Source organism: Cyprinodon variegatus, unplaced genomic scaffold (genome assembly GCF_000732505.1).
Source record: "Cyprinodon variegatus isolate N-32 unplaced genomic scaffold, C_variegatus-1.0 Scaffold84, whole genome shotgun sequence".
NCBI lineage: Eukaryota > Metazoa > Chordata > Actinopteri > Cyprinodontiformes > Cyprinodontidae > Cyprinodon > Cyprinodon variegatus.
In genome coordinates, this window is record NW_015150537.1 from 808879 (window position 1) to 834649 (window position 25771).

The window sequence follows — 25771 nt, forward strand, 5'->3', positions numbered from 1 at the left end:
ATGGATGGATGGTACTGTTCTGAATCCAGGATGTCAGATCAAAACAGTTCTGCAGTAAAAGTTGAACAAAAGAAAATTGATGTCCCAGTGCAGTCAGAACACAAAGAGTTTTCATGGAAAGATTTTCATTGTTGGAATCCCCAAGTAAGGTCTGAAGCAGGTTGGCTTTCTTTGGGAACCAGCAGCTGTTCAGCTGTGAGAAGTTATGCAACAAGCTTAAAATCCTCTGGAGTCTCAGCTGGAGAGATAATTGAAGCAGTGTCTGCTTTCAGGAAGTCCTTTAGCCCTGATCTCTCCTGCTTTGTGTGTGATACCTCAGGTTTTATTGGAAATCTCCTATGAGTTATATTCCTGTATTTTATGTTATGGATCAGTGATTAGGGAATAAATCCATCTCTGTGTTGTAGCCAATGTTTTTGTCTTAATGTCTTAATCTAATGATACAAATAATACAAACATGAAACATGAAAGAGAAACCATTTATTCTGTCCGATTCCTAGATCAGCGCCACCTTGTTGTAGCTCAGTGTCTCTGCGCTTCATGAGGTCTAGTTTGTGGTGTTATAAAAGGGAATCCAGCCCACAGGACTCCTTTTAGGCATTTGGGCTGGAACAGTGTGTTATCTGGCTCACTAATGGATGAGAGACCAGGGCGCAAACAGAAGGCGCCACAAAGAAGCTGTTTCATAATCCTCATGTTACAAAATAACTGTTACATGCATTACATCTACTGTTAGCTGCGTGCAGGAGCTGTTGTGTGATTTATGAGCATTCCTCCCCAACCGAATCTGGAGAAAGAGATTGAAATCTGTTGTAATTTGAATTAAACGGGCCCTTTGAAAGACTTTCCATTAAAACCTGGGGGTTTGATTCAGAAGCTGGAAAATAACTGCTGCTGTTTGTGTCATCAGGTCAGCTGGACTTTGAGGGACTCTTCCTGGTGAACGGCAACGCGGAGCGAGTGGATTGGCTGCGTCAGCGCTACGACAGTGGCGAGGAGGTGGAGCTAGAGAAGGAGGCTGATCTGGCATCAGCAGTCAGTTTGCTCCGCCTCTTCCTGCAGGAGCTTCCTGAGCCGGTCATACCAACGGCTCTGCAAGGACACATACTTCAGCTTTACCAAGGTATGTGGCAGGGACACACCTCGCCACCAAATCGGCTAACGCCTTTTAGTAGGCTGGCGAAACTGATAACAGAAGGAATGTGGGGCTGGGTTTGTTGTTTACCTGCTTTCACTTCTCTGGCCTGTTGAGTAACACAAATGAAACAATAGTATGAGGTTCTCAAAGTAACATGGATCTGAGATTCATTTTTATTTGAGACTTATGAAGGTTTTTCAGTCTTCTCTAGTAAAAGTTAATCATTTGATCAGATAAAATGCATCATTGATGCTTCAGTTGTCAGTTTTTACAATTAAAGTTCAGTTATAGAGGTTAAAAAGACCATTAACTAAATGGATCACATGTTTTAGGATTTATTCTGTTAGGTTCAATCCTTTTCAGTGTCGCTTTTACTCTAATCCTTGTGTCATAAGGATTTCTTTCCTCCAGTCTGCTGTCAGGTAGATTATTCTAGATCTTATGTGGAAATATTGTTTCCTGGTAAAAGTTCAGATATTTGTAAATAAACATGCAGGACTCACTGATCCATTTATTACAGTAAAGGGTATTAATGGTCCTTTCTGATGCGCTGCTTTAGAAGGAAGATGTGTTCATTAGGATTCCACATCTGTTCCCCCTGTAAATATTTGCACCAATCTTCTGTCTCCTAAACACAGATTACAGCAATGAAGAAGAGCTGTGTAGAAACCTGAAGTACCTGCTGCAGCAGCTCCCCCATATGAACTACGGCCTGCTCCGGTTCCTGTGCCGCTTCCTGGCCAGCGTGGCATCCCTTCAGCCCGAGAGTTGGAACGTCGGGGCGCTGGCCGCCGTCTTTGGACCAGATATCTTTCAGTAAGATGTCTCTGAACGATTAACCGATCAGTATCAATAATCAGTGAGGAAAATACAGATGCTACGGGATATTGAAGTTTCTCTAACCTTACAAAACGGGTAGTTTTCCTATTGTTTACTGTATGTCACATCTTATGTTTGCCATATGCCAATTTATCATCATTTAATGAAACCTTATTCACACACACACACATTTTTGGAACAATATATGTATTTTTTTTATAATGATGGATCTTTGTTTAGGATTAATTTGGAAGTATTGATAAACTAAATTTGTTTGTCCCTTTTTTCAGTCTGTCCACTGAGAGAGAGGATATTCAGGACCAGGAGTCTGTAAGCAGAGTTTTGGCCGAGCTGCTGGACAATCAGGAGGGTCTGTTTGATTCCGAGGATGATGACGTTTCCACCACCAACGACAACAGCTCCATCAACGAACAGGTTTGCTTCTTTTCCCTGTATTTTCTTTTTCACTCAACTTCATTTCTATCCTGAATGATGTAATTATATCTTTTCTTTTTTATATATGAAGTCGTTGCATAGTCTCATTTAATTATGTAATGATCAAGTGTTTGGATGATTTTTGTTTTATCCATTCATTGTCCAGTCCTACTCACGAGCAGTAAAATACAGATACCTAAGAGGAATTTACTGAAGGTAGTTAAACTAATGGTCATGTTTTAGACTGGGAGAAAGCTGGAGTCCCAAGAGAACCACATGGTCGCTCATCAGAGAAACTCGGTGCAGAAATATCTGAGGCAGGGGTTCAAACCGGGGAGCTTCTTGCTGCATGGAAATGGGGCAATGAAGACAGATCTTAGACGGCTGTGATATGGAAGTGCATTACAGACTGAAAAAACAGAAAAGTATTTAATTAGATATGTCCTCACTCCCAAATCTATTTTCTGCATTCCTTACCTAACGATAAAGATGATTAGTGACTTCCAAACATTTTCTTGTGTTCTTAAAAAAGAGGAATGCTGTATTTGACTCCTATAGGGTTAATAAATCAATTCAAATCTTCCGTACATAAATAGTCTCAGTTAAAAGTAACAGAACTCCTTTTATACGAGCTGCTCTTTTTATTAATAGTTTAACACAAATGCTTAACCAGAAAGTTTAATTTTGATCATTGAAGGCACTTAGTATGCAGCACTGTTGTGAGTTTGTTGGATTTAGGGGCGATCGGCCTCTGGGGGCTTAAAAAAGGTACCACAAATTAACTGAATTGGTTTATACTCAGCAGGGATGTTCAGTATCCTTGGACCAGGTCCTACTTTCATTAATCAGTAACTTGGCACAGTAAAAGCTCAGCCTTAAAAGAATAACTACAATTACTGTTTTCCTTGTTTTGACTCCAGTGAAGGCTGTTTATCGTACACATTTACAGGAATTAAATCTCTTACCTGGGAACAGATCAGTCTGTCTAATGGACTTCCATCAGAGTTAGCAAACACCGACAGCAGATGTGACATTAACATCAGTGGGATCTCTCTCATGCTGTGGAACAAACACATGATGAAAACATCAGAAAGTCCTTGCAGCAGAGCGTAGCCTTGCCACACCCTGCCTCACCTGCTCTACACTTAAAGGAAGCCAGTTGTCCATTAACCGACTCCTGCTTTCTACATGCATAGCTAACCTTTAACTTTACAGCTTTTTTTCTACTCTCCTTTTATGATATCCCGAAACAAAAATAAAATCACGGTTTATTGAAATAGGCCTTCCTTCTGCCACATTGAGCAGAATGATGTTCAACACTTCAGGAAACCTATAAAAAAAAACCTGAGGAAGCGAAAGTATGATGAGTCATTGGATAAGCATGATAGAAAACAAAAGATGCCTTCTTTACCTATGTGTGGTGTGGGACCTTTCCAAGAAGTTAGCCTTGTTTTTCTCCTTTTGGATTGTTTTTAACATTTAGCCTGGATATCAACCAGAGCTTTCTTCTTGCTTGGTGCCTTCGCCATGGTCTTAATCCCCTAAAATTAATCTGTAGCAATTTTCCTTCTTCTAAGGAAGAAAGCCGTGATCCTTAAAATCTCTGGCTTTTTCAGTATAAGTCTTTATTGGTGAAACACAGGATATCTGAAAACTATCAGTTAACTTATTTAGTAATTTAGTTCAGGCCGTGGATTTCATAGTTCATTAAATCCACTCAGATATGTGTATCAAGAATTTTATCTCTGTTAATATTAATGATTTGGCCCACAGTTAATAAAATGAAGAAAAAAAATCAGAAACATACCAATAAGAAGGGACTTCTAAAATAGAAATTTGGACCTACTGCAGACTATCTCCATGCATACAGCCTCCATAATCCCCTTAAATTTGCTGCTGTCCATGTTTTGTTTTTGTGTCTTTATTTCTCTAAGAGAATGACTACTAGACAGCTTCCCTTTTTTGAGTTGTACATAGTATATATACTCTCATTTACCCGAAATGAGAGTATAAATAATTTAATTTCACTTTTTTCAATTTATAATATACTATTTTTTGATTCAGTTTCTTTTTTTCTGGAGTATTCATTGAATAGAAGAGAGATCTGAATGCATATTTCTGTTCGCTGATCCACGTGTCTTATGTAAGACAGGGCAAAAAAGTAGGTGGTTTGGAAGAGGAGGGGGAGAGGAAATGGTTAGGAAGGTGGAGAGAGAAACGTCCAGAGAGCTCAGAGACCAAGAGAGAGGAAGAAATAAGCTTTTGATGACATAATGCAACTACAGGCTTCATGACTGCGTGAGACTGCACTGGGGCTTGTTCTCTGCACAAACAAAATATCATGAACGGGACCATCTCCCACACACACACCCATGTTCAGAGTTATCAAATGGCATAGATGTTCTGAGGTTTGTTGATTGTTTTTTGATTTTTTTTAATTTATTTATATTTTATGGAAGATAATACTAGTATAAAAAATCTTCCAAACGTTAAAAAATAACCATATTAGTTTCCATTTCAGGTTAGATGAAACCAAAAGCTTTTGTATTTTGACCTCAACTTTCCTGTGAATTTTTTATATATATTTTTTATAACTAGCCAGAATATGTAATGGATTCTACAACATCAAAGCTTTGCATTGTAGGGTGATTTATTTAAATGGAGAATTAAAGGTTCAGCTTTTCTGTGAAAGAAAATACAGTTTGTGACCCGATGCACTGACCAGATGTTCCTTAACTCTAGAGATTCACAATATTTCAGCATTAACATCAGTATTGGTTGATGTCCGTCATTATAGTTTATCAGTACTGTAAGTAAAACTGGACCAATATTAATGTTTTTTTGTGTGCGTGTGTTTCATGAGAAAATGCACATAGCAATCATTTCAATATGTTCTCTATTTTATTTTTTTTATTTTAGGATTTGTCTATTCTCTAAACACCATTAGGAATAATTCCTCCTAATTAAAAGCAGGCTGATTATCTTATCCATTTTGATCTGAAGTAGTGAATTTTATATTGGGATATAGTAAAACTGTAGAATATTTACACAGGTTTATCATCCTTTGTGGATCTCATACCATCTAATGACCCAGCTCACCTTAATGAATTACAGAAAAGTTCAGCTTCTTCACGTCATCAACAAATAAAGAAATTCTGTCTGTGTCAGACTAAAAGACCTGCTGTTGATAAACAATTGGTTTATTCTTCACAATAATGTCTAAACTTTTTTAGCTGTTTTCCAGTCTAACAAAGGGTTAAATCAGCCATGCAAAAAGGCCCTGAGGACTGTTGTTTGACTTGGTAGTGTCTGTATCATCCGGCTCCTATTGTTCTCTGTTCTTGGCCCACAGTCGCTTCAGTAACCAAGTTAATGATGTCAGTGCTGCTCGCCGATTTTCTTCTTGTTCCATCCTGCAACTTTGGACCGTCCTACCAAACATGGGCCAAGATTCTGACCTTTTGTTCCACAGTGTTCTCTGACTTGCCTTTTTTTTCCCACTCCGGCAGGCACAAACTGTACAGACAGCTTCTTGTGTGTAAAATCTGGACATAAATCCTGGTATTTAGGATCTAAAATCTCCACACATAACAAACTTCAGGGTCTGTTTTTAACCTGATTTCAGAGTCAATGTAATTAAAATTTCCCAGAATCTTAAGTAAGGGGATAATATTTTCATCCGCATGAATGAACTTGCAAGGTCATCCTGACGAGGGATTTAACTGCCTTTATCCTCCACTGTTGTTACGTCACCTCAAAGGCTTTCTAATGACTTACTCAGCACAGCTGCCATCACTCTCATAAGTCAGTTTATGCCAACTGAACAAGCAGCTATAGCCCATAGAGCGATTATACAACCGGGTTTCATTGTTTATTATATCAACCGCTTCATGCTAATGCATAAAAACAAGGGCATCATTCTATTTAAAGAGTCATTTTTCCAGTTCACTGACCAGGACGGCAGCCTTGATGGAATATGATGCTGCTGATCCAAGGTTAGGCTCATTTATTCTTCTTTCATGTTTTTAATGAATAACTTGGCTATTTTTTATGTTAATGTACCCTCCAACCCCCTCATTTAAAGTCAGAATTATTTTCTAAAGTTAACATAAATGTTAGAGAGAAAAGGTTAGGTTCAAGGGGAAGGAAAATGATGGCATGTATTTTTATTCGGACCTTTCCTGAGTTAGAACTCTATAGACCCACGTTTGGCTGCAGATGTTTTGGGGTTCGTCTCCAGTAGCTTTGATCATCTGCAGCCTGAAATCAGCTGACATTAGTTTTCAACTCTTTTCACCAGATTCTCAGTAGTATTTGGATCTGGTTGAACTTACAGTCTCATAGCATCTCTAATTTCCTGCTGAAAGGTACATTCTTCTCAAATAGAACAATTTCTTAATGGAATTCAACCTGGGTAATATTTCATATTTCTTGAGAGATCAGTGGAAGGTTTATATGTATGTGGCTCCATGTTCAATGGAGAAACAGATTAGCATTGCTCCTCTACCTCTGACTGCAGAAACGGGCTGCAGCATTTTAGAGAAGGGAGGAACTCGCTCACTCGCCACTCGCTGAAGAAACTGAACCATGGTTGAGTTTCTTCTAGAAGAAACCGGTGTCTTCTGGACAGGTGGAAGAAACTGGAAGAAATGTTTTTTTTTTTTTTTCTTCCATTTCTTCCAGAAGAAACTGGAACAAAGTCCTGGAATTGGATCATATTTTGGAGAACTGGGATAGTTCTACTCAAAAGTCAACTCACTATATCCACAAGGCTGCATAAAAAAAATCTTTAGGACAATATACACTGTGAAATAAATTAAGAATTTATCTAATTTATTAAATATATGTGATACAAATCAGGGAATAACATATTTAATACAGAAGTGATACTTTACTAATAGCCTTTAAATGGTAGGCAAACACTTTCTTGTATACTCGGATTATGCCAACCTACTTTCGTTTTCTTTCATTTCCTCTGCTATTTATGCCTCCAAACTACCCTGGTTAATAGATACTGAAACCTGCTTCAAGGTTATTACTGGATTTGGGCCTTAAGGCAAAATACTCATCAAAACTTTTCAGTAAATTTGACCTGTCAAGTTTCTTCCGCAAGAAGCCGGAAAAACCATGGAAATCCTGGAAAAAATGCAGTCTGGAAGAAACTTCCAAGTTTATGCTAATCTCAGATCTATCGGTGCATGTTTTGTAAAAAGAGTCTCCAACAAGACAGGAAATGGTTGCTAGTCGTTTAAAAAAAAAAAAAAGTCTGACACGTCCATGTTTTGGTAGGTCTGTAGTTGGTCGGATCATGCACTGAACAGAGCTCTGGGAGACGTTTAAAGCTAGAGTCTAACCCTGCTTTAAGCTGAATCAGAACGTTCTCCTTGCCCTCTCTGCTGGTCATCATGATGCTGCTGGTTGTCTAATCAGTCACCTTCATTCTAATGAATGAAGGTGACTGATTAAAAATGTATGCCATATTTATCAGATTGTTATTCAATAACTTTAAAAAATTGGTCTTCTTATGGTATATAATCGTCTTTGTTTCGATCATTCACACAAAACCCCTTTAAAGTATGTTGCATGTAAAAGAGTTAAATGAAGGTTATTTTTTGTTTTAAGCGCTGTAGTTCATAGAAATCTGAACAGCCTGGACAAAATGCAAAACATCTTTGGAGTGTTGAGTTGTGGTTTTATGGTCTGCACATCACCTAGAGCTCAGAGATGAAAAGCTGGAATCTGTTCTTACATGAGCGAATGAAAACCTGGCAGATGTGCATTATTAAAGTGCTGTAACTGCACTTTAATAACTTAATAAAATGGGTCTCAGATCCACAGAGCAGCTTTTATTTGCATGCTAATGTATTAATACAGAAACTACCCAAACAGAGGGGATCTTTATGCACTTACACACACAGCCTCATTCTCACTTTTATGAGTCATCCTCCCTGATCTGCACATGTGATGATGCAAGGATTCCAAGACAGCCAATCGGAGCTTTTAAAACAGAGCTGTTTCCATAGCAACAACATGGTGACAGCAGCAGATGGAGCAGTTGTTGTGAAGGAGAGAAATGCATTGGACAAACATTCTAATGTGCCCAGTTTAACCTTTAAACTTTTCTTCTTGGTTTGGAGTAAACTGACTCTGGTCTTAAAACCAAATTTTATTAGAAACCCAACATGGTTCTGCAGCACCTTGATTCAGCAGATGATTGTAGTTGATATTTAAATACTCCATCCCAACATAAACAGAGAAGTCCTTGTTCCTGGATTTAAGTACACCTCAGATCTTTGTTAGGTTGTTGCTCTCAGCTGTCGGCATAATTATCAGATTATTCTGTCAACAAGTTAAACCCCCTTCTCCTATCCTTCATCTCTTTTTCCATCGGGCACGGGATAAATTCATAATCACATCCTCAATCTGTCCTTGGGCCTTCGGTTCCAAAAGGTTAGACATGTGTTGTCCAAGTAGTTCTTCAACTAGTTATAAACATATTAATGAACAGTCTGAGGGTGTAGAACCCAAAGAGAAAAACCTAAATAGTGTTGGTGTAACTTAACATAATCCGACCAGGTTAGAGGTTGGTCATACAAGTGGTAAATATGTTTGTAAGGATGAATAGTGGTTAAGTGTGTTGTTGTAGAGCCATTTAGAAACACTTAGATATGATTTCCTCGCTGGAGTACATTGCTAAGTCATCTTGAAAATGAGACATAAGAGAAGCCTGCTGTCATCACCTCGGGCTTTACCTCCTCCTTACTCCATATCAGCTGTCCTTCTAAAATGACTCCTGATTTAGTGCATCTCTATCTAGTGTTGCTCTGTTTGTTACATGAGACCAATCTATATTTACAGGTCTAATAGATCAAACTAAATCATATCTGTCCTCCCTTACAAAAGTACAGTTTTTGTGTTAATAAGTCTTTTTGTTATTGCTTTAAAAAAAAAATACATGTAAAAATACAATAAAAAGGGAGGAAAGATTGCATTCTGTTGAAGGGAACTCTTCCAGAGGGTTTTGTCATGTAAATACTGTTTGTGGAGTCGCTGATCTTTTTCAAATCGTTTTTTTTCATTGCTCAACCAAAAGAGTTAAACATCCATCTGAATTTTTTGACTTCAACTAAAGGGAATTGTTTTATTTCACACTGTCTCTTCTTTTTTTGCAGTCGTATCACAAGTTCTTTCCTTATTATTTTCCTCTCATTTCTTTTGGGCTCCCTGTCCTAAATTCTCATAGTCCATATTTTTTGTGTTCAGATTACAGAGCTCTGTGATGATGATAAGTGCGAGGCAGAATGTGAAGAACTGCCGCAGGACGGGGAGGAAGGACCCGCTGCCTCCGACTCACCCACACACACACACTCTGACGACCCCACAGCCAGGTGAGTCACCTCAAGGGTTCAACTAATCTAGTTAATGTTGCTGATGATCTTCCTTCCTATGTCTTAATTTTTTAGCTTTTATCAAAGTCATTATTTCTCAAAAAACAATCAAACATTACTTTTGTTATTTGAATACTTTGCTCCTTTGAGGAACTTAGAAGTAGATGACATGTTAACTACATATTTTACTAAATGAGGGCTAGTGTTTGTTCAGCAGTCCTCAGCGATATAAGTTTACAAAGCTAAAAGAAATGTTAAATGGGCTGTACCTTTTCAAGTCAAAAGGGACTCCTGGACTACATCAGATCATTTATGCATTTACACACATGGTGGCACGGTCCATATCCACCGTTGCCCTTAGGAACACTGACAGAAGTGAGGCTGGCGTACACAGGCACCAGCAGGCCTTCTGAACACCATCAGTACTAGAATGTAAATTATTAATTTGTTTATTAATATAAAAATAATTATTCCTTTCAATCAACTAACAATTAATTGATAAGCGGACTTTTTTTTTTATTTATCCGACTTTTCCCTTTTATCTGTAAGATCTCTCTTTAGCATGAAGGGTTTAACATTTTTTTTTTTTTTTTTACAATATGCTGAGTTAAATAAAATTGCACAGGATTATATTTTATCGATCTATTGTACCAGCTGTAATAAATAGTGACTGCATAAAGAAAATATTTTTTATTACAAGCTATTAAACTCAACATATTTATATCAGATATAACCTAACAGGGAGATATTAAGTTGCAGAATAAAAAGAGAGTAAACAAATTTATGATTTTCAATGAACAGAGATGTAAAACTGTCATTAAAAGACGAGGTAAGAAGTTGATGGCTTCGCTGCCTATCCACTCTTGGTCAACAGTCTTAACAAAATATTTACGTAACAATTTTTTAAATTATATTTTTTTAATTACTTTTTTTGCGTTTTTACGGTACTAATGGCTCCTCTTTTGGACAGTAGGCTGTCAGGAAAGGGGGTACAAAAGAGTGGAAGAGAAATACGGCAAAGAACCACTGGTCGGATTCGAACCCGGGTCGGCTGCATTGAGGATAAAGGCCTCTGTGCATGGGTCGTGTACGCTAACCACTGCTCCCCCATAGCACAGCCCTTTATGTGACAATTGAAGTAGTTTTTGAAGTGTTTAAATGTACAGTCAGATACGCATGAACTGTGTTTTGCATCTTTGCTGCCATTAAATGGTGTAAATAATCGCATGCGGGACTTTCAATTAGTGCATGATTTTTTCTATTTTTATTTTCCAGCTTACATGTGTCCGCTTGGGCATTTCTTCTCTTGCAAAAACCAGTAAGGCTGTTTAAAAGTAAAGAGCAGCCCCTTCTCGTGTATGGCGGTAACAATACAAAACTGAAAGCTATTTCAATTAATCAGATATAAAAAAAATTACATTTTATGAGACATTATTCTACAATTAATAGTAATTTGAGTATTTGGATACAACTCTAAACACAAGTGTCTTACCTAAAGACAGAATGATTGCGACGAATGACACTGGGATACAAACGATCTTCTGGTTGCAGTGCGAACTCCTGCATCCTTTGCCACTGTCTTCCCAAAACACCTCTGTGGTCACAGCTGATTGAAAATATAAACACCACTGAAATGTTGAAACTGATCCTAAATTAAAAGGGCAGTCTGTGTGACATTAATGTTTTTTCACCAGTTTGTAATGTATTCCTGATGGACACGACAAAAATTTTGCATTTCAATATAAAATGCCTCTGACTAAAAGCCTTAATGTTCCTTTAAACCACTGCAGTGGTGATCAATTAAACCCAATATCTGTAATAGAACAGACAACACAGGACATTTCCTCACCACATAAATTTGTATCACGCTGTTGGAGAGACTAAGATGTCTTAGTTAAACTGTCACTTTCTAAAATGACAGGCTCCACTTTTATCCCTGCTGTTTTTGTAGTCTGCTCTCACCACGCTAGTAAGCCTTTCTCTGAGTAATCAAGGTTCCCCCTGCTGCTTTCCAAGGGGATCAGGTCAGTAATCCAGCCTCCAAAACCCTCTGTAGAATAAGCAGATGTAGCTGATGGTTTCGTTTCACATTCAGGGAACCATGTAAATTCGATAAAGCTTGGAAAACCGTTTTTAATGATTGTTTTGCTTAATATTTGCTATAAACAACCTGCTGGCTAAAACAGACATTGTGCCTTTATCCTGCTGACCTTCCAAAGTCCCCTCTCAGGTTTGGGGATTACAGCTATTTTTGTAAAGACAACAGTCTATAACACCAGGCTTTGTAAATGGAACAATGCTCCATTACTGTTGTGGTTTAGAAATGCCTTAGACATCAAACAAATCTTGTTTGATGTCTAAGGCAATAATAATAATATCTTGACTTAACAAATAAAGTATTGTTCATTGAGTTATTTTTGTATTTAAAGCAGTATATTTTTATAAGTCCTACCTTTTATTATCAAAAACATGTTATTATTAGATTACTGTAATTATTAGATTACAGATTATTAGGTTTAAAAGCAGATGGAAAAAATATGACACTTTTCTGCACGTCCTGCCAAGAAAAGATAAACACCAACTTTTGTCTAATTAAGCGAGCAGATGAGTTTCCCCTTGGAAAAAGAACTCAGCAGTTCAGATGCTCCTTCTGCCAGCAGGTTCCCCACTGGAATGTTGACTTTCATCAGTCAATAAAAAATGAGCTGCAGTCAGATGGAAATAAATGTGATCCTGAGAAGTTCCCAGAACTGAAAGAGAGCTGAGCGTAAAACTAAAGAGCGTCAGTGAGTCAGTTATGATGCACAGTCTGCAGCATGTAAATAGCTCCGAACAGTATAGATCTGTTTCCGAACTCAGAACAGCATCTAACAAAAGGGAAGCTAGAACTTTTTTGAAAAAATAAATAAAAATGTTAATTAGAAATTGAATACTATTCACCTGGCTTTTTTTTTTTTTTTTTTTTTTGCAGTGTATATTTTAAGCAGTTGTAGGCATGAATTTTCTGAATTTATCACTGTGTGGGTGACCTTCAGCTTGTGCCTACAAAGCAGATGAAGTTGGGTTCCTGTTTCTCAACATGTTTTTCTACTGTGTGACAGACAGGAGAGGCTGCCCTCTGACGCCTGCACCGCTCTCTTAATAGCATCTGACAGCTAATACACACATTAGAGACTCTGAGCCTTTCCTCCTCCATGTCTATATATAATATCCTTCTCCATGACCCAGCCGTTAGGTGTTACTCTCTGTGGAAAGTCTACTTGGTGAGTTCACTGAAATATCTGTGGACTCACCAATGTCCTGGAGCAACAGACATTGCTTCCTGCAGGGAGTTGGAGCAGAAGGAATGGATGAATTAATAAAGGAAATGAGGGATTAGAATGCAGACAGATCTGTGAGGGAAATGAGGATCGCTTATCAGGATCAATCTATTGATTTGCAGTCTGAGTGAAAATCCAAAAGAAGAATTTGTCAGAGTACAAGGTCATTCTAGACAATAGAATTTTAGCTCTTTATTGAAAACTTGTCATCAGTTTCATCCTTGAAGAAAGAAAAGCTCTGCTTCTACTTCTGCTTGCCGTTCCTCACTAGTAGAAACTTTATGGCCTAATCTACGGATGTACTCATGCAGACGATCTCATGAGGCAGAAAACCCATCTTGTAGCTCGTAAAGGTTTTTCATCTAAGATTATTTTAATGTGGGTGAATGTTTAATGGCCTGTATTACCCCGGAAGAAGCCATCCCTTTGCAGCACGTGCATGGCCCAAAAATAAACAGAGGACAGACACTTAGGGATGCCTCGCTCATGTTCTGGATGCATTTACTTTTACCGCCCGCAGAGAGCACCTTATCAGTACTATAAAAGCATAAACACTTGTCTAAACAGTCTCAACCATTTATTGTGTGTCTCACCTCTTGAGGTGGGTCTAAGAAAACTTTATGTATTTACTAATTTTTTTAGCTTACAGGATTTTTAAGTTAGGAATTACGGTCTTATTTTAGACATCCTGAAAAAAGGGACAGATATCTAGCTTTATATGGTGCCACCATCTATGAAAAAGATATTTAATCCCTCTTTATGTACCACAGTACTGAATTAGCAGTCATTCTAATCTTCAGGAATTGTTTTTTCTAGTGAGAAGCTTGAAAGAGATTTGATCATCAGTCGGACATGTTTTTCCTTTTAACTTTAAGAGATGTACAAATCAAAGGTTAATGTTTATTCTTTCGAGGTCAAAGATAACCTTTGGATATGATATGCCTTCATGATCTCATACATGGACACACATGAAGTTTATAGGTCGGTACAGCTGTGAGCTTCTGTGGTTTTGACCCAGTTTATCCCATTATACTTTGTTTTCCTCTGGGGTTTGAAACCAGACTCTGTAACCTTTATGTGATCTGATCATTTCTCTTTATTTTAAACAACGAAAACCCCTTATAATGACACTTAATAAAACAATCACTGAAGGATTTTCTTAACCTTAAGCAGCCCAGTTTAATGCTAAGCTCTGTAACTTGGCAGAGTAATTTTAATGCTTCTGTAAAGAGTTTATCTAATCAGTTCAACCATCCAGAGAGAGGTTTTTCATTTCATGCCCCCTCTGTCCCTCCCTCCTTAATCATGTGGATGCCCGGCTGCCAGCATCAGACACAGAGTGTTACACGATACCCTATCTGACCCAGATAGCACCACTTCCCGACTGGAACTATCTGTTCTCACCCACAGTTCTAATTTAGATGTCCTTTTTAGACTGTCTGATAACTCACACATTTTTAAAGCACCTCTGGAGAGAAGTATGATGATCTTAGTTTACAAACTGGTGACCTGAAACTCAAACAAATTTTTGTTTTTGGGAAAAATCATTTTTTTTAAATGAAATTTAGAATTGGATTCTTTATAGAGTATCTGCACATTTTGGTAATGCTGCCTTATTAAACTTAAAATATGTCATAGAGCAACTTTTGTTATTTCGTTTATTTAATATGATGTGTATGATGAATTGTCAATCATTCTGGCAATATCTTTATGTAAGGCCGTACTACGTGCTCATCCACATTTTCATTTACCGATGGTGATTTTGACATAGAGGAAAAATTGAAAATCTTCTTTTGGAAATTAAGCTTGTATGAGGGAAGGAAACAACTTTTAAACAGAGCGTGCACGAGGAGAAATGGGCCCATTCATGCTCTTGCAAGCGTTTAATAGACGTTCCCTGTCAGGAGCAGTACAGAGCTATGCATGTGCAATCTTTTTTAAAGGGGAGAGGGCGGGATTTTCAAAAATTCTTGAAAGTCCTCTACTATGCCTATAAGGTAACGTGGAATATATCACTACTCCATTTGCTGTCCATTTATTATATTTTGCTTGATTGTTGGATAAATTCTTCTGTTTTGTTTAAGTAGAGACATATATGACATTTGTTGTCATTTTGTCATGTAAACGGAGGCAGAAAAAGGACTATTTGCTTCAAGAACCGGCCTTCAAATTATTGGCACATATCTTAGACCAGTTTAATGATGTCAATAAAATGTTGTCGGTTTATGCATAGTTAGTTTATGAATAGGTCTTGACAATTACATTTGTGATTACAATTAAAAAAGAAATGCAATTTTTAAGTTGCATAGCTATTTGTGTTGCTACATAAATATAAGATTTTCATTCTGCCCTTTAAGTGGCCTTAATGTACTTTAAGTGGGCTTGCTAACACAGAAATGGAAAAGAGCTTCAGCTAGCATGCAGAACCACACATGTGAATTAGAAGTAAGAACTTTTCCAGACAACAATGGAGTCTGGGACAAAAAAACATTGGAGGCCTCTCAAACGACGACACTCTGGAGCCAAACAAATACTGCAGATTTAATTGAGATTTTTGGCTAAATCACATGAAACATTGGTCAATATTCAATGACTTTGACAAAAAAATATTTCTGTCAACGTCAGTCATTTGAAAATGACACAGTTTCCTTAGGAATTTCTCTGAAATAGTGCAATTTATTTTATATCTGTTGGCATAGTTCTGGACAGAACCGTGTAGCTGCAGTCTGCAGGTGGTTCTGTGTTTTTATGCTGGTCTCCTTTCATTTATCAGAACTGTCCTGCACTTCCAGGACTGTCTGCATGGAGAAAAGTTTCAGTGATGAGGAATGTTTGTTACAAAAGGTCTTAGTGAAGGAGGGTATTAGGGTTGGTAATGTTTCAATTCAATAAGCGGGTTTGGGTTCGGACCCCCTGTGAGATAATTGGTTTTAAAGGGGCTTGGCCTCTGATGGTAATGATGAGATGACAGGCAAAAAACTTTATGAACATAAAGGTTTAATCAGATGTTTAGACTCATATCTGTGCTCACACATACACACATCTTACCTCATGTCAGTCTGTTTTAACATGTTATGAGTTTCAACTCTTCCTGTTTTAAGCACATTAAACTTTTTCTAACTAAATAATGTTAATACAGACCACCTGTAATAGTAGGTACGTTCAATAGAGCTTTGTGTTTACTCACAGCTGGAATCAACCTTATTTTTTATTCTTTCTGATCACACAGTGGTTTCTTAGTAGATAATTAGTAAGGTTAGTGTTTTGTTGTTGTGGAGTTTGCCCATTAATCTAAAAAAAAAAAAAAAGTATTTTTATTGTTTTTTTTAATTACATGCTGTAAATGTGAAATATGGCTGTTTTTAAAAGTAGTTTTGCCGTTTGGGGCAAAGTTTTTATGTTTAGATGAATCAGAGTTAAAAGTGACTCAGCGACGACTCCCAGCTAAAACAAAACAACTCTAAAAATAAAGGCAATAGAAATCTAGAACAGCAGAGCCGGCTGCCCGTCATATTTACCAAACAGAGAGATTTTTCTGTTTATATCATCGTCTTCCTTCCTCCCTTTGTTCCAGTAATCTTCTCTTGTTGTTACTGCCTGTGTCCCTGGATGGCCTGTTATTTGCTAAATCTCTTAATATTTTGATAAGCAGTTACCCCAAAAACTCAGGAAGATGACCCAGCAGATAAGGTGTGTTTGGTTGTGTTGTAATGTGTATTTTGTGTGTTAGAGGCCCAGTGGGCCACTGCATTAACTGCAGAGTTTATACTCCTCTTTGATGAGATGACCTCCCCCCTCCCAAACTGGCCCACACTGCTCCTTCTCTCACTACGATTGGCTCCTGACTCCAGCCTCTCCCATCCCATTGGTCCTGCTGAGGTTGTTGCATGGTTACATCAGAAGCTCATATATTTGAGCAGAGCGCTGGCTGTTTACTGCAGCGCTTCCAGAGTGCAGAGTGAAGCGACCTGACTCGCTCCCACACACACTAAGGCAGCACAAGGACGGCTTTGGAGGACATCACATAATGCTCCCAGTTGATGTTCTGACTCTGCTGCTTGTTCTGACGCTTCAAAGTGCTCAGCTGGGATAACTGCCGACAACCCAGCCACATATCGAAGGAGAAGGAGCTCAGAGTTTAGGCACACTGAGCTACGAAGCTAGATGCTGCTCCTGCTGGAGGTGGAGCAAGTCCCCGACTGCCACAGAGAGAGAGACAGAGAGAGGGTCAAATTTAACTGAAACTGAAGCTCTAATCTTTGCTGGATGTTTAAAAGAATAGAAATTGACATTCTTATGGACTTTTATCACCTTTGCCCCAACTGGTCAGCACTCTTGAGGCTGAAGATCTGAAAAAAGGAGACAGAAACTTCCAGAACCAGACACACAAGCCAAGCCTAGACTCTGACACACCTACAGGGTGGACCCGGTGCTGGCATTAAATAGGGCAGATCAGACAGAGAGAAAACACAGCTGGAACCATGAGGATGGCCTGTGATATTCTGCTGCAGAGGTAAACATCAGCTTTATGTAACCTATGAAGTCTGGCTGGAAGAAAAGGATGGATGTATGGATGGATGGATGAATGAATGAATGAATGAATGAATGAATGAATGAATGAATGAATGAATGAATGAGTCTGAAACAAGTATGTGGTTGGAAGTTGGATCATGCCGTCAGTGTTGCTTAGTTTCCTCAGAGGGAAAGCTAAAAGTTGGTTGATTCTGAAAAGAAAGGGTGAGCTAGTAAAGAAAAGAAGGAAAAAAAATAGCTTGTTTGATTGTTTGTGTTCTTCACTCAACAGTTAGCTCAATGTTATGCAATCCTAATGATAAGTCAAGCAGCAGACTGTTTGTTAAATCATTTAAATTGATCAAATTCACCTTATTCTAGAAAAGCCTTTAGTGAATAAATTCCTAAGCTTTTGGTATTTTACTGAGTAAAAAAACAAACATTTAAAATCTTCCTAAAAATAAAAAGCTAGAACCTCATAGGAAGATATATTTCAGGAGAGATTATCTTACATTTTCAGGATGGAAACTGGTGTCCAAACAAGGATATGATGGTTAGAACTTTATTTATTTTACACAAGATCGAACCAAACAAACAGGTTTCTCTGTTTCTTGGCACAAACCTTATGGTTTTCAAATATTTATTAAAAGGTAAGCATTGTTGATGACTTAATTGTGCAGGTGATTTTTGGTTTCTCACCTCCAGGTTAGGATGAAAAGGGAAAAATGAACATTTAGTTAAGCATAGTCCGAGCCAAAATAGCCTTGTGTTGGAACTTGTCAATAAAGGTGAAGAGATGTGGTTGGGATGATCAGACAGGCTAACCAAGCCTGATTGTAGGATTAAAAATGTTGATAATAAATTTTGGGCTAAAGCTCAAAAAGAAATCTCCATATGCTTGTTTTTATTAAGAGCGAACATATTTACATTGGAATTGTGTAGCGAATGGGAGCAGTGAGCCTGGTCCTCTGGGTTCTGGTGTGTTTGGGTGACTGCGTAGTCTGCTGCAGTCTGTTCCCTTCCAGCCAAAGCTGAACAGTCAGCACTTCCACAGAATCCCAAATCAAACTTCCTGCTGCCATACTCAGACTCTCACTAAGGCTGCTCTTTCACAACAATTATTCTACTTTCTATCAGGAAAAGGAAACTGTTTTTTCACCCTACATGTTACTGAAGAAAGCAATGACTCAGCTTTTTTTTTTTTTTTTTTTTTTTTTTTTTACAGACGTTTTGAATCGTGTTTTTATGCATTTATCAGGGCGTATCCTAAAGATTCCAGGTTGGAGCCGATTGAGAGAAAATTATTCCAAGGATTCATCCATTGTAACATCAGCACAGACCGTGGCTAAGCTCCTACAGTCCTGTTACTAGATAAATTGCTTGTTCCATTTATCAGTGTTAAGTTTGAATTTAAGTGTTTCACAGGTCGTACCATTTCAGTCCAACTGTATTAAAATAGAGCTTTAAAACATTATTCTGTACACAACAGTAAAATAAAAAGAAATTAAACCAATTACCTAAAATGAATGGTTAGTAAAGTATTTTAAAAGAATCGTTACTGATTTTAGAGCCAGACTGCTTAATAAACCTGTAGTAACACAGAGCTCTTTACTTTAGTGGCATACAACAAGTGCAAAGGATCATTGCCTAATAAGTAAAAGGAAGCCGTTTTCTTTTTTTTCTTCATCTTAATCTTTGAAACCATTTCTAAGTGATTTGATTGGCCCCTCTGTCTCCTCTACAGCAAACGGGCCTCTCATGTCTCTGTGTTGCATAATTCTAAAACGAGGCGGCTGGCTGTGATGTTTGCTGCTCAGGGAGGCGCAAAAAGGCAGAAACAGCCTTTTTCCAAAATTCACAGGGGAATGATGGTGTAAGATTAGATCTTATCACCCCTACTAAGAGCCCATGGCAATTATGTAACATCCTGAAGGCGATCTATTGTTAGAGATCCAGACCCTGAGGGTACGTCCATGCTTCGAAGCACATGGAAGGGACAGCTGGTGCTGCGGGGAGTCTCCAGGCTGCATTTCTGTTCAAAGGACAGCTCAGCATGTTGATCAACAGGAAGAGAGAGGAGACGGCAGGTTTACTTGATGGAAACCCAGTCTAGTCATGAAAGAACTGGAGGATAAACAAACAAAATATCTGTGCCACGCTTAGTCAGGTTACATCATGCAGAGAGAATGGGGATGGTTCTGTTCACAGTCTGCAGGAATAAAAGGAGCGGAGATTACACAGAAAATAGAAGAAGGAGGCTGCAGTGGTTTGAATCACGAAGACGAGTTTATGAAAGATGCAAGAAAAAAAAGGTTTTAGTAAAACCAATATAAATTTATATGAAAGGCGGTTTAGGGATGAGATGAAGTGATGCTGTTATCTGTCGTTTAATAATTCAGAGCTCATTGATTCATCTGAACACTTCTTGCTGCTGTCTGTGTTCCTGTCTTAGAGTCACGCCCCCTAAGGTTGAATAAGGTTAGCGGTTATTTTTCTAAACTCAGTCTGACCACCTCACACACAAACGCACACATCCCAGCTTTCCGAGGAGCAACTGCAGCTCAACACGCACTCTTTTATGGGATGAGTGGATCCATCAGAACTCTGTAGCCTAAATACACCCAGAGCAAGCAGTACACCTATTACAGTCCATGCGTGGCAGTCCATCTTCCCTCCGTTAGTCCAAGAGCCGCCTGACTTGAGTTTATTTTTAAACTGGATTGTAATTATTTCCCAGATTTATCAATGATTCTTGCTCCTCCACGTTTTGATGCTTTCCATCCAAGGTTGTCCTTTAGCATGAAGATGGAGTCGAGGTGAACATAACATTCTAACCCTCTGTCTGTTTCTTCTCTGCAGCTCCCACCTCTCCCCCATGTCCATCCTGCCTGCTGACTCTGCTGAGTAAGGCCACTCTTTATTTGCTCACACATTATTGCACACAGTGTCCCGATGCAATGCTAAGTTTCTGAGATTTAAAGAATGCACACACTCTTTAGGACTCAAGCCAGTAGGCTTCTGTGTGATGAGGAGGGATCTATAGTGTTATATACATTGTGGTATTGAACCATCTCTTTAACAGACCAAATGGAAAAAGGCAGACGGCCTGGCAGCTTTTAGCTGAGCGGATTTCCAGAAGAAAACACATGTTTGAAAAGAATAGATAAGGAGTCGGCCTGGTGTTTGATTGCTAAGCATAACTAAAGCATTTTGAACAGCTTTTGCTTTTGGTGCCTCAGGGAGATTAAATCACATGACCGTCAGACAGATTCTTCAATTGATGGTACTGGAACAGAATGGAAAAAGCCTTTACTTAAGTTTACTGAACACAAGCTAAAGATGAAATATTTGTAACAAAACGAACACATCTGCATTATGAGATTTTGAAAGAAAAAAAAGAACCAGAATTAGTCTGTGAAATATTCAGTTGACTGCAGTTTTATCAGAAAAGGGTCCGATGTGTTGATGCCCTTAGATTCTGCTGGAAAGTTACAGACATCATCAACCTCATATTATTAGCATTAATGTTGGGCTGTTAATAATGCATTTTAACTTTTTAGAATGCAAACAAACTGTATTTATGAGGAGGCACTAGAAAGGTTTTAATCCAGATTCCAAGCATAAAACTGAGAAAAGCTTTTTACCATTTCTACCAAGCCTTCATCATTTATGTGGCAAATGCTGGAATAGACGGTCAACAGACTGCTAATGGCAAAGGAAATGGAGGAAGCATACATCATCATCATCTTCGTTTGACTGCTTTTTTACCTTTTATAGGCTCTAACAGTATCTCTGTTCTCCTCAGTTCTTAGTTTGATTATTTCTTATGATCTTTGTTGAACTGGACCTGGATGTGATTAATAGCTGAGAGTAGAAATAAAACATTTAGCTGAAGATGAGTTCTGGGATATATTACAGTCGTTTACGAGCTGCAGCAAATCTTCCCTACTTGGTTTTATCATGGATAAGGGGTTTATCTTTTAGTTTCTGAGCTGATTGTTTAAAGGTGTGCAGCTTCAGTATCTGCCTGAAGACAAATATCCAAAACCGTCCTGATCCAGCAGCTGTCCTGATTTATACTGAAGTTGAAAAAACCATGTTGCCATGATTCTGCGGTTTATCCAACTCAGAGAATGACCTTTAATGGTAAATTATACTGAGATCAGAAGGTTTTAAGCAGGATTTTTAAATAATATTCAGTTTATCTAACACCAAACATCTGTAGGCCCAGTTCTGTAGAACCCAGTTAATTACTTGTAGTGCAGTAGAGTGACTTGGACCCTGATATAAAGAGTCCAGTGAAGTTTGGCTCTGAAATACCCACCTCGTTCTAAACGCAGAGCGTTCATTTTTGATGCAGTATTTCTGTTTTTGTTTTCAAAAAACATTTATCTAGTTTGAAATCAGTTCACTTTTATCATGGAGATATTCAAGAATTCCTCTCTGTAATTTTTTATGTTTTAAACTTTTTATGTAACATTTTCTGAGAAGATTAATAACAAAGTCAAATTAAAGCTCATCTATGAGATGGTATCACACGCATACAGTTTTAACTCTTGTTCTAAAAAAAAAAAAAAAGCCTTATATATAAATAAAACCGTTGTGTAAAAACTGAACATACACGATCTTTGAGGAAATCTAAAGGTTTTAGAAATACATTAGAAATACAAAAATATTTAATTAAGCACATCTCACTGTGTTTTTCAGGATAATTCAGAGAACCATCAGGGCTGCAGTGGAGCAGCACTTCTTTGAGCTGAAAACCTCCATCACCCAGGACCTCAGTGTCTATGAAAGCCAGGGGTAAGAGTGAACCTCTACTATCATACGATCTATTGAAAACAGAATTTTTAGGATTTTGATCTGGATGGACAAGTTTTTCTGCAGTCATTGAATTCATCAAGACATAAACCGTCTTGAAGTTGGGATCAGTTCATTAACATTTGCAAATTTCATTATCATCAGATCGGATAACTCACCTCACATCCCTGTGGATTAGGGATGCGTACCATTGCAGTTTGTTGTGATACAGTACAGATACCTGGGAATCTGTGTCAGTACTCAATGGTACCAGTTTTTGGTACCTCACCTACTTGCACCGGAGAAGATGATGATGCTGCTGCCTCACTTGCATCATCACCAAATTTTCAAATACTTCTGCCATGTTGCTGCTGAAGATAACGAGTCGCTAACAGATGCTAGCAGTGCCATATGAAGGAGCTGTATTCGTAGATCAGAGGCCTGACATTTATACCCATTATAAGTGAATGAAAAAGTCTGACTGGAACCAGATCAAACAACAGAACTTTGACCCTTTTTGTGTGATTGATATAAAGTGTCATTAAATGTTATTCGATAAAGTGAGCTGAGCAGATGGTTCAGTTAAAAATAACCAGAACCGATCCCAGTGAGGAAGCTCCATGTTAAAGGCAGCAGCTTTTGACTCATTCACCTGTTTAAAATAAGAGACATGAAATAAAGTTTTATTGTGAACTGATGTCTTCCTCTTTTGTTCGCAAGTCAGCAGATTTAATAGTTTCATGTTTTTATTCACAGGATGAGTCCCTCTGAGCCTGAAGAATCGGGTTGCCATGACAACGAAGAGGAACAAACCGACCCCGAGGAAAGTCCCTGCAAAATAGACAGGGAGACCCCGCATGAACAGACGGAGCAACAGAGACAACAAAGTCAGAGAGAGCCAGAGGTCAGTTAGAGATAAACACGGTGGATCAGTCATAGAGGTCCTGTTCCCACACCCAGCCACAGAAACAAAACCACATCAGTTTCATCCAAAAACAGGAAGTCTCATCTGGACTCCAATTGAAAATAAATGATTCCACAAACACACACAGCACAAAGGTTCCCCATGCAAAGTAAAAAAAAAAAACTCAGAAAAAAAGGCAGGTTTCTGTGTGAGCCTGCAGCTCATTTCCCATAATTGGATATTTTCTTGGTTCGCTGCAAGGCTGCTGGTTTGATATGATCAGCACAGTTTGTCTTTAACTCTGCATAGTTTGCTACAGAGAGAGCAACATGTTTCTCACACGCTGAAAAGCTTTATCTGAGGCTTAGCCAAAGCATTGCACACTTTCTACAGCTACTGCCCATCCAGACTACACAAGTTCACCTCATGTCCTTGACTCCACAGTTTAAATAGTTTCTAGAAACATTTGGATCCTAGCTTGGAAGCATAATTTGTCTCAGCTGGGCTGCTTGTATGTCATGTCCTCCCTCAGAGATTTAAGGCCAAATTCTTTATTTGAAGTCACATTGTGTGCAGGTTAAATGGCTCGAAGCCACAGGTGATCAAAACCTTTTTGTGGTTTTATCCCTTTAAACCTCAGTCAGGGAGTCTGAAAACATGTGGAAACAGCATTCTTGTCTCCTTATTTAGTTTTAAGGTACAAATAAAGATTTCTAAATATATTTAGGACTTTTCTCTGTGACATTGAAATATAGTTTTTTGTCCAGTTAGGATCTGTTTGAGTCACTTATCAAACACTTTAAAAGATGACCCAGACCGTCTCATGTTCTTAAACTGGAACTGATTTTGATGCTCAAAAAGGATCCAGAGCTTTGCCTTCTAGAAGCTAGATTACCTGTCTAATATTCTGTTCTAGATTTGAGAAATAATCAGCTTTTAACCAGCTTGTCAAGGTTTAGATGCTCCAAAGGCAGAAAACTAACCTAATGTATCTAATAATAGAATTATAAAAACCAACAGCATAATTGAACTCAAATATCCAAAGACCTATGAAAATGTCTATAAACTAAAAATGTAAATCGGGGAGGGTCTGCTATTTGAAAATGAAAAAGCGTGTATGTTTCTGAGCTGGTCAATCCTCCTGCTTCAGCCTGGATCAGAGAATAGTTGAAAGGATTACACATGCAGCAGAAGCAACGATTCAAACATCACCACCTCTTGTGGTTTAATACCGGTTCTTTTCTGACAAACCTATGATTAGCTCCACTGGCTAACATACCGGATTATGTTTAATGCTCCAGAATAGATTGTTCTTGGTGAGTTTTTTTTTTTTTATATATATATATATATATATATATATATATATATATATATAGTATAAATTGTAAAACTCCCCTTCCTCTGAGTTGTTTTTTTTTCTCTCTTAAAAAATGTTATTTACTGCAGACATTTCCAAATAAATGTGGGAGAGGCGGCTTATTTCACTATCAGTTCATGTTAAAATAAAGGGAAAGCACCACAGCTGAGAGCCATGCCAGGCAGAAGGGAGTGAAACATCACAGTCTGAACTGGAATTCACCTGTTTTATACTCTCACTATAGTTTGCTTTCTTTTCTTAACTTCTTGTCTCACTTAACAGCTTGGAAAGCTTTATTGTTGAACGTTTGACATGTTTTCTCCCAGGCTTCCATGGATGCTGCTGCAGACTTGGAGGAAAGCACCTGGATGGAGCTGGATTCAGAGGCTGTCATGGATGCTGAGGAGAACTTTAACACTGCCAGGTGAGCTGCTCTCCAGGAACGACACAGGAGGTGCCTGTGAAAGCCGATCTTCTGATGTTCTAGATTACAGCTCATTTAGCTCATCATCACAGCTTGTTTTTGTGGAACAATGTTTCCCACAGGTCATTTAATACTGGAGTTTTTTTTATCGATGTAACTGTAGAGTGATTCTTCCTCAGCTGGAGTGTTTAATGGAGTTCATTAAACACTCTGCCTGAGCTTCTGTTAAATAAGGGCTCATCGCATGAAGAACAACACTATTCAGGAATGAATAACTGACAAAGAGCAGATATTAAATTGTCTGCCTCAATTATTTAAGACTTATTTTATTTGAAAGTAGATTTTTAAACCTTGTCTTTACACGATCCATCAGGCAGGACAATCAGCCACTGGACGCTATGGAGCAGACCGTCTCCATAAACTGTGTAAGTAGTCAAACTGCGCCTCTATTATTTATTGATTTGTTCTCTCTGCGCCTTCTGTTGGCATTTTCTATGTTTCTCATTAAACTGATGCATCTCTCACAGGACTCTGATTCATTTGGCTGCGATCAGAACGCCAACACCAGCGAGACCAACAGGAACCATGTGTCAGCGTGCCAAACCAACTCTGGCCACAGCCCCCACCTCCAGCTCTTCCCTGACAACCAGTGGGAGGGTATGTACCTCCTGTCT

At 38.3% G+C, this 25771-nt stretch overlaps 1 protein-coding gene across 5 annotated transcripts in view; it reads left to right on the forward strand.

The window, feature by feature from the left end:
• fam13b (family with sequence similarity 13 member B) overlaps positions 1-25771 on the forward strand; it is a 60512-nt gene that overhangs the window by 23273 nt on the left and 11468 nt on the right. For all 5 annotated transcript variants that reach the window (XM_015373269.1, XM_015373270.1, XM_015373271.1 and 2 more), the window contains exons 4-13: positions 911-1123; positions 1777-1954; positions 2248-2392; positions 9656-9780; positions 20472-20516; positions 22320-22415; positions 23169-23316; positions 25000-25097; positions 25471-25522; positions 25625-25754. In XM_015373269.1, coding sequence (XP_015228755.1) covers positions 911-1123; positions 1777-1954; positions 2248-2392; positions 9656-9780; positions 20472-20516; positions 22320-22415; positions 23169-23316; positions 25000-25097; positions 25471-25522; positions 25625-25754 — 1230 coding nt within the window. The remainder of the gene's footprint in view (positions 1-910; positions 1124-1776; positions 1955-2247; positions 2393-9655; positions 9781-20471; positions 20517-22319; positions 22416-23168; positions 23317-24999; positions 25098-25470; positions 25523-25624; positions 25755-25771) is intronic.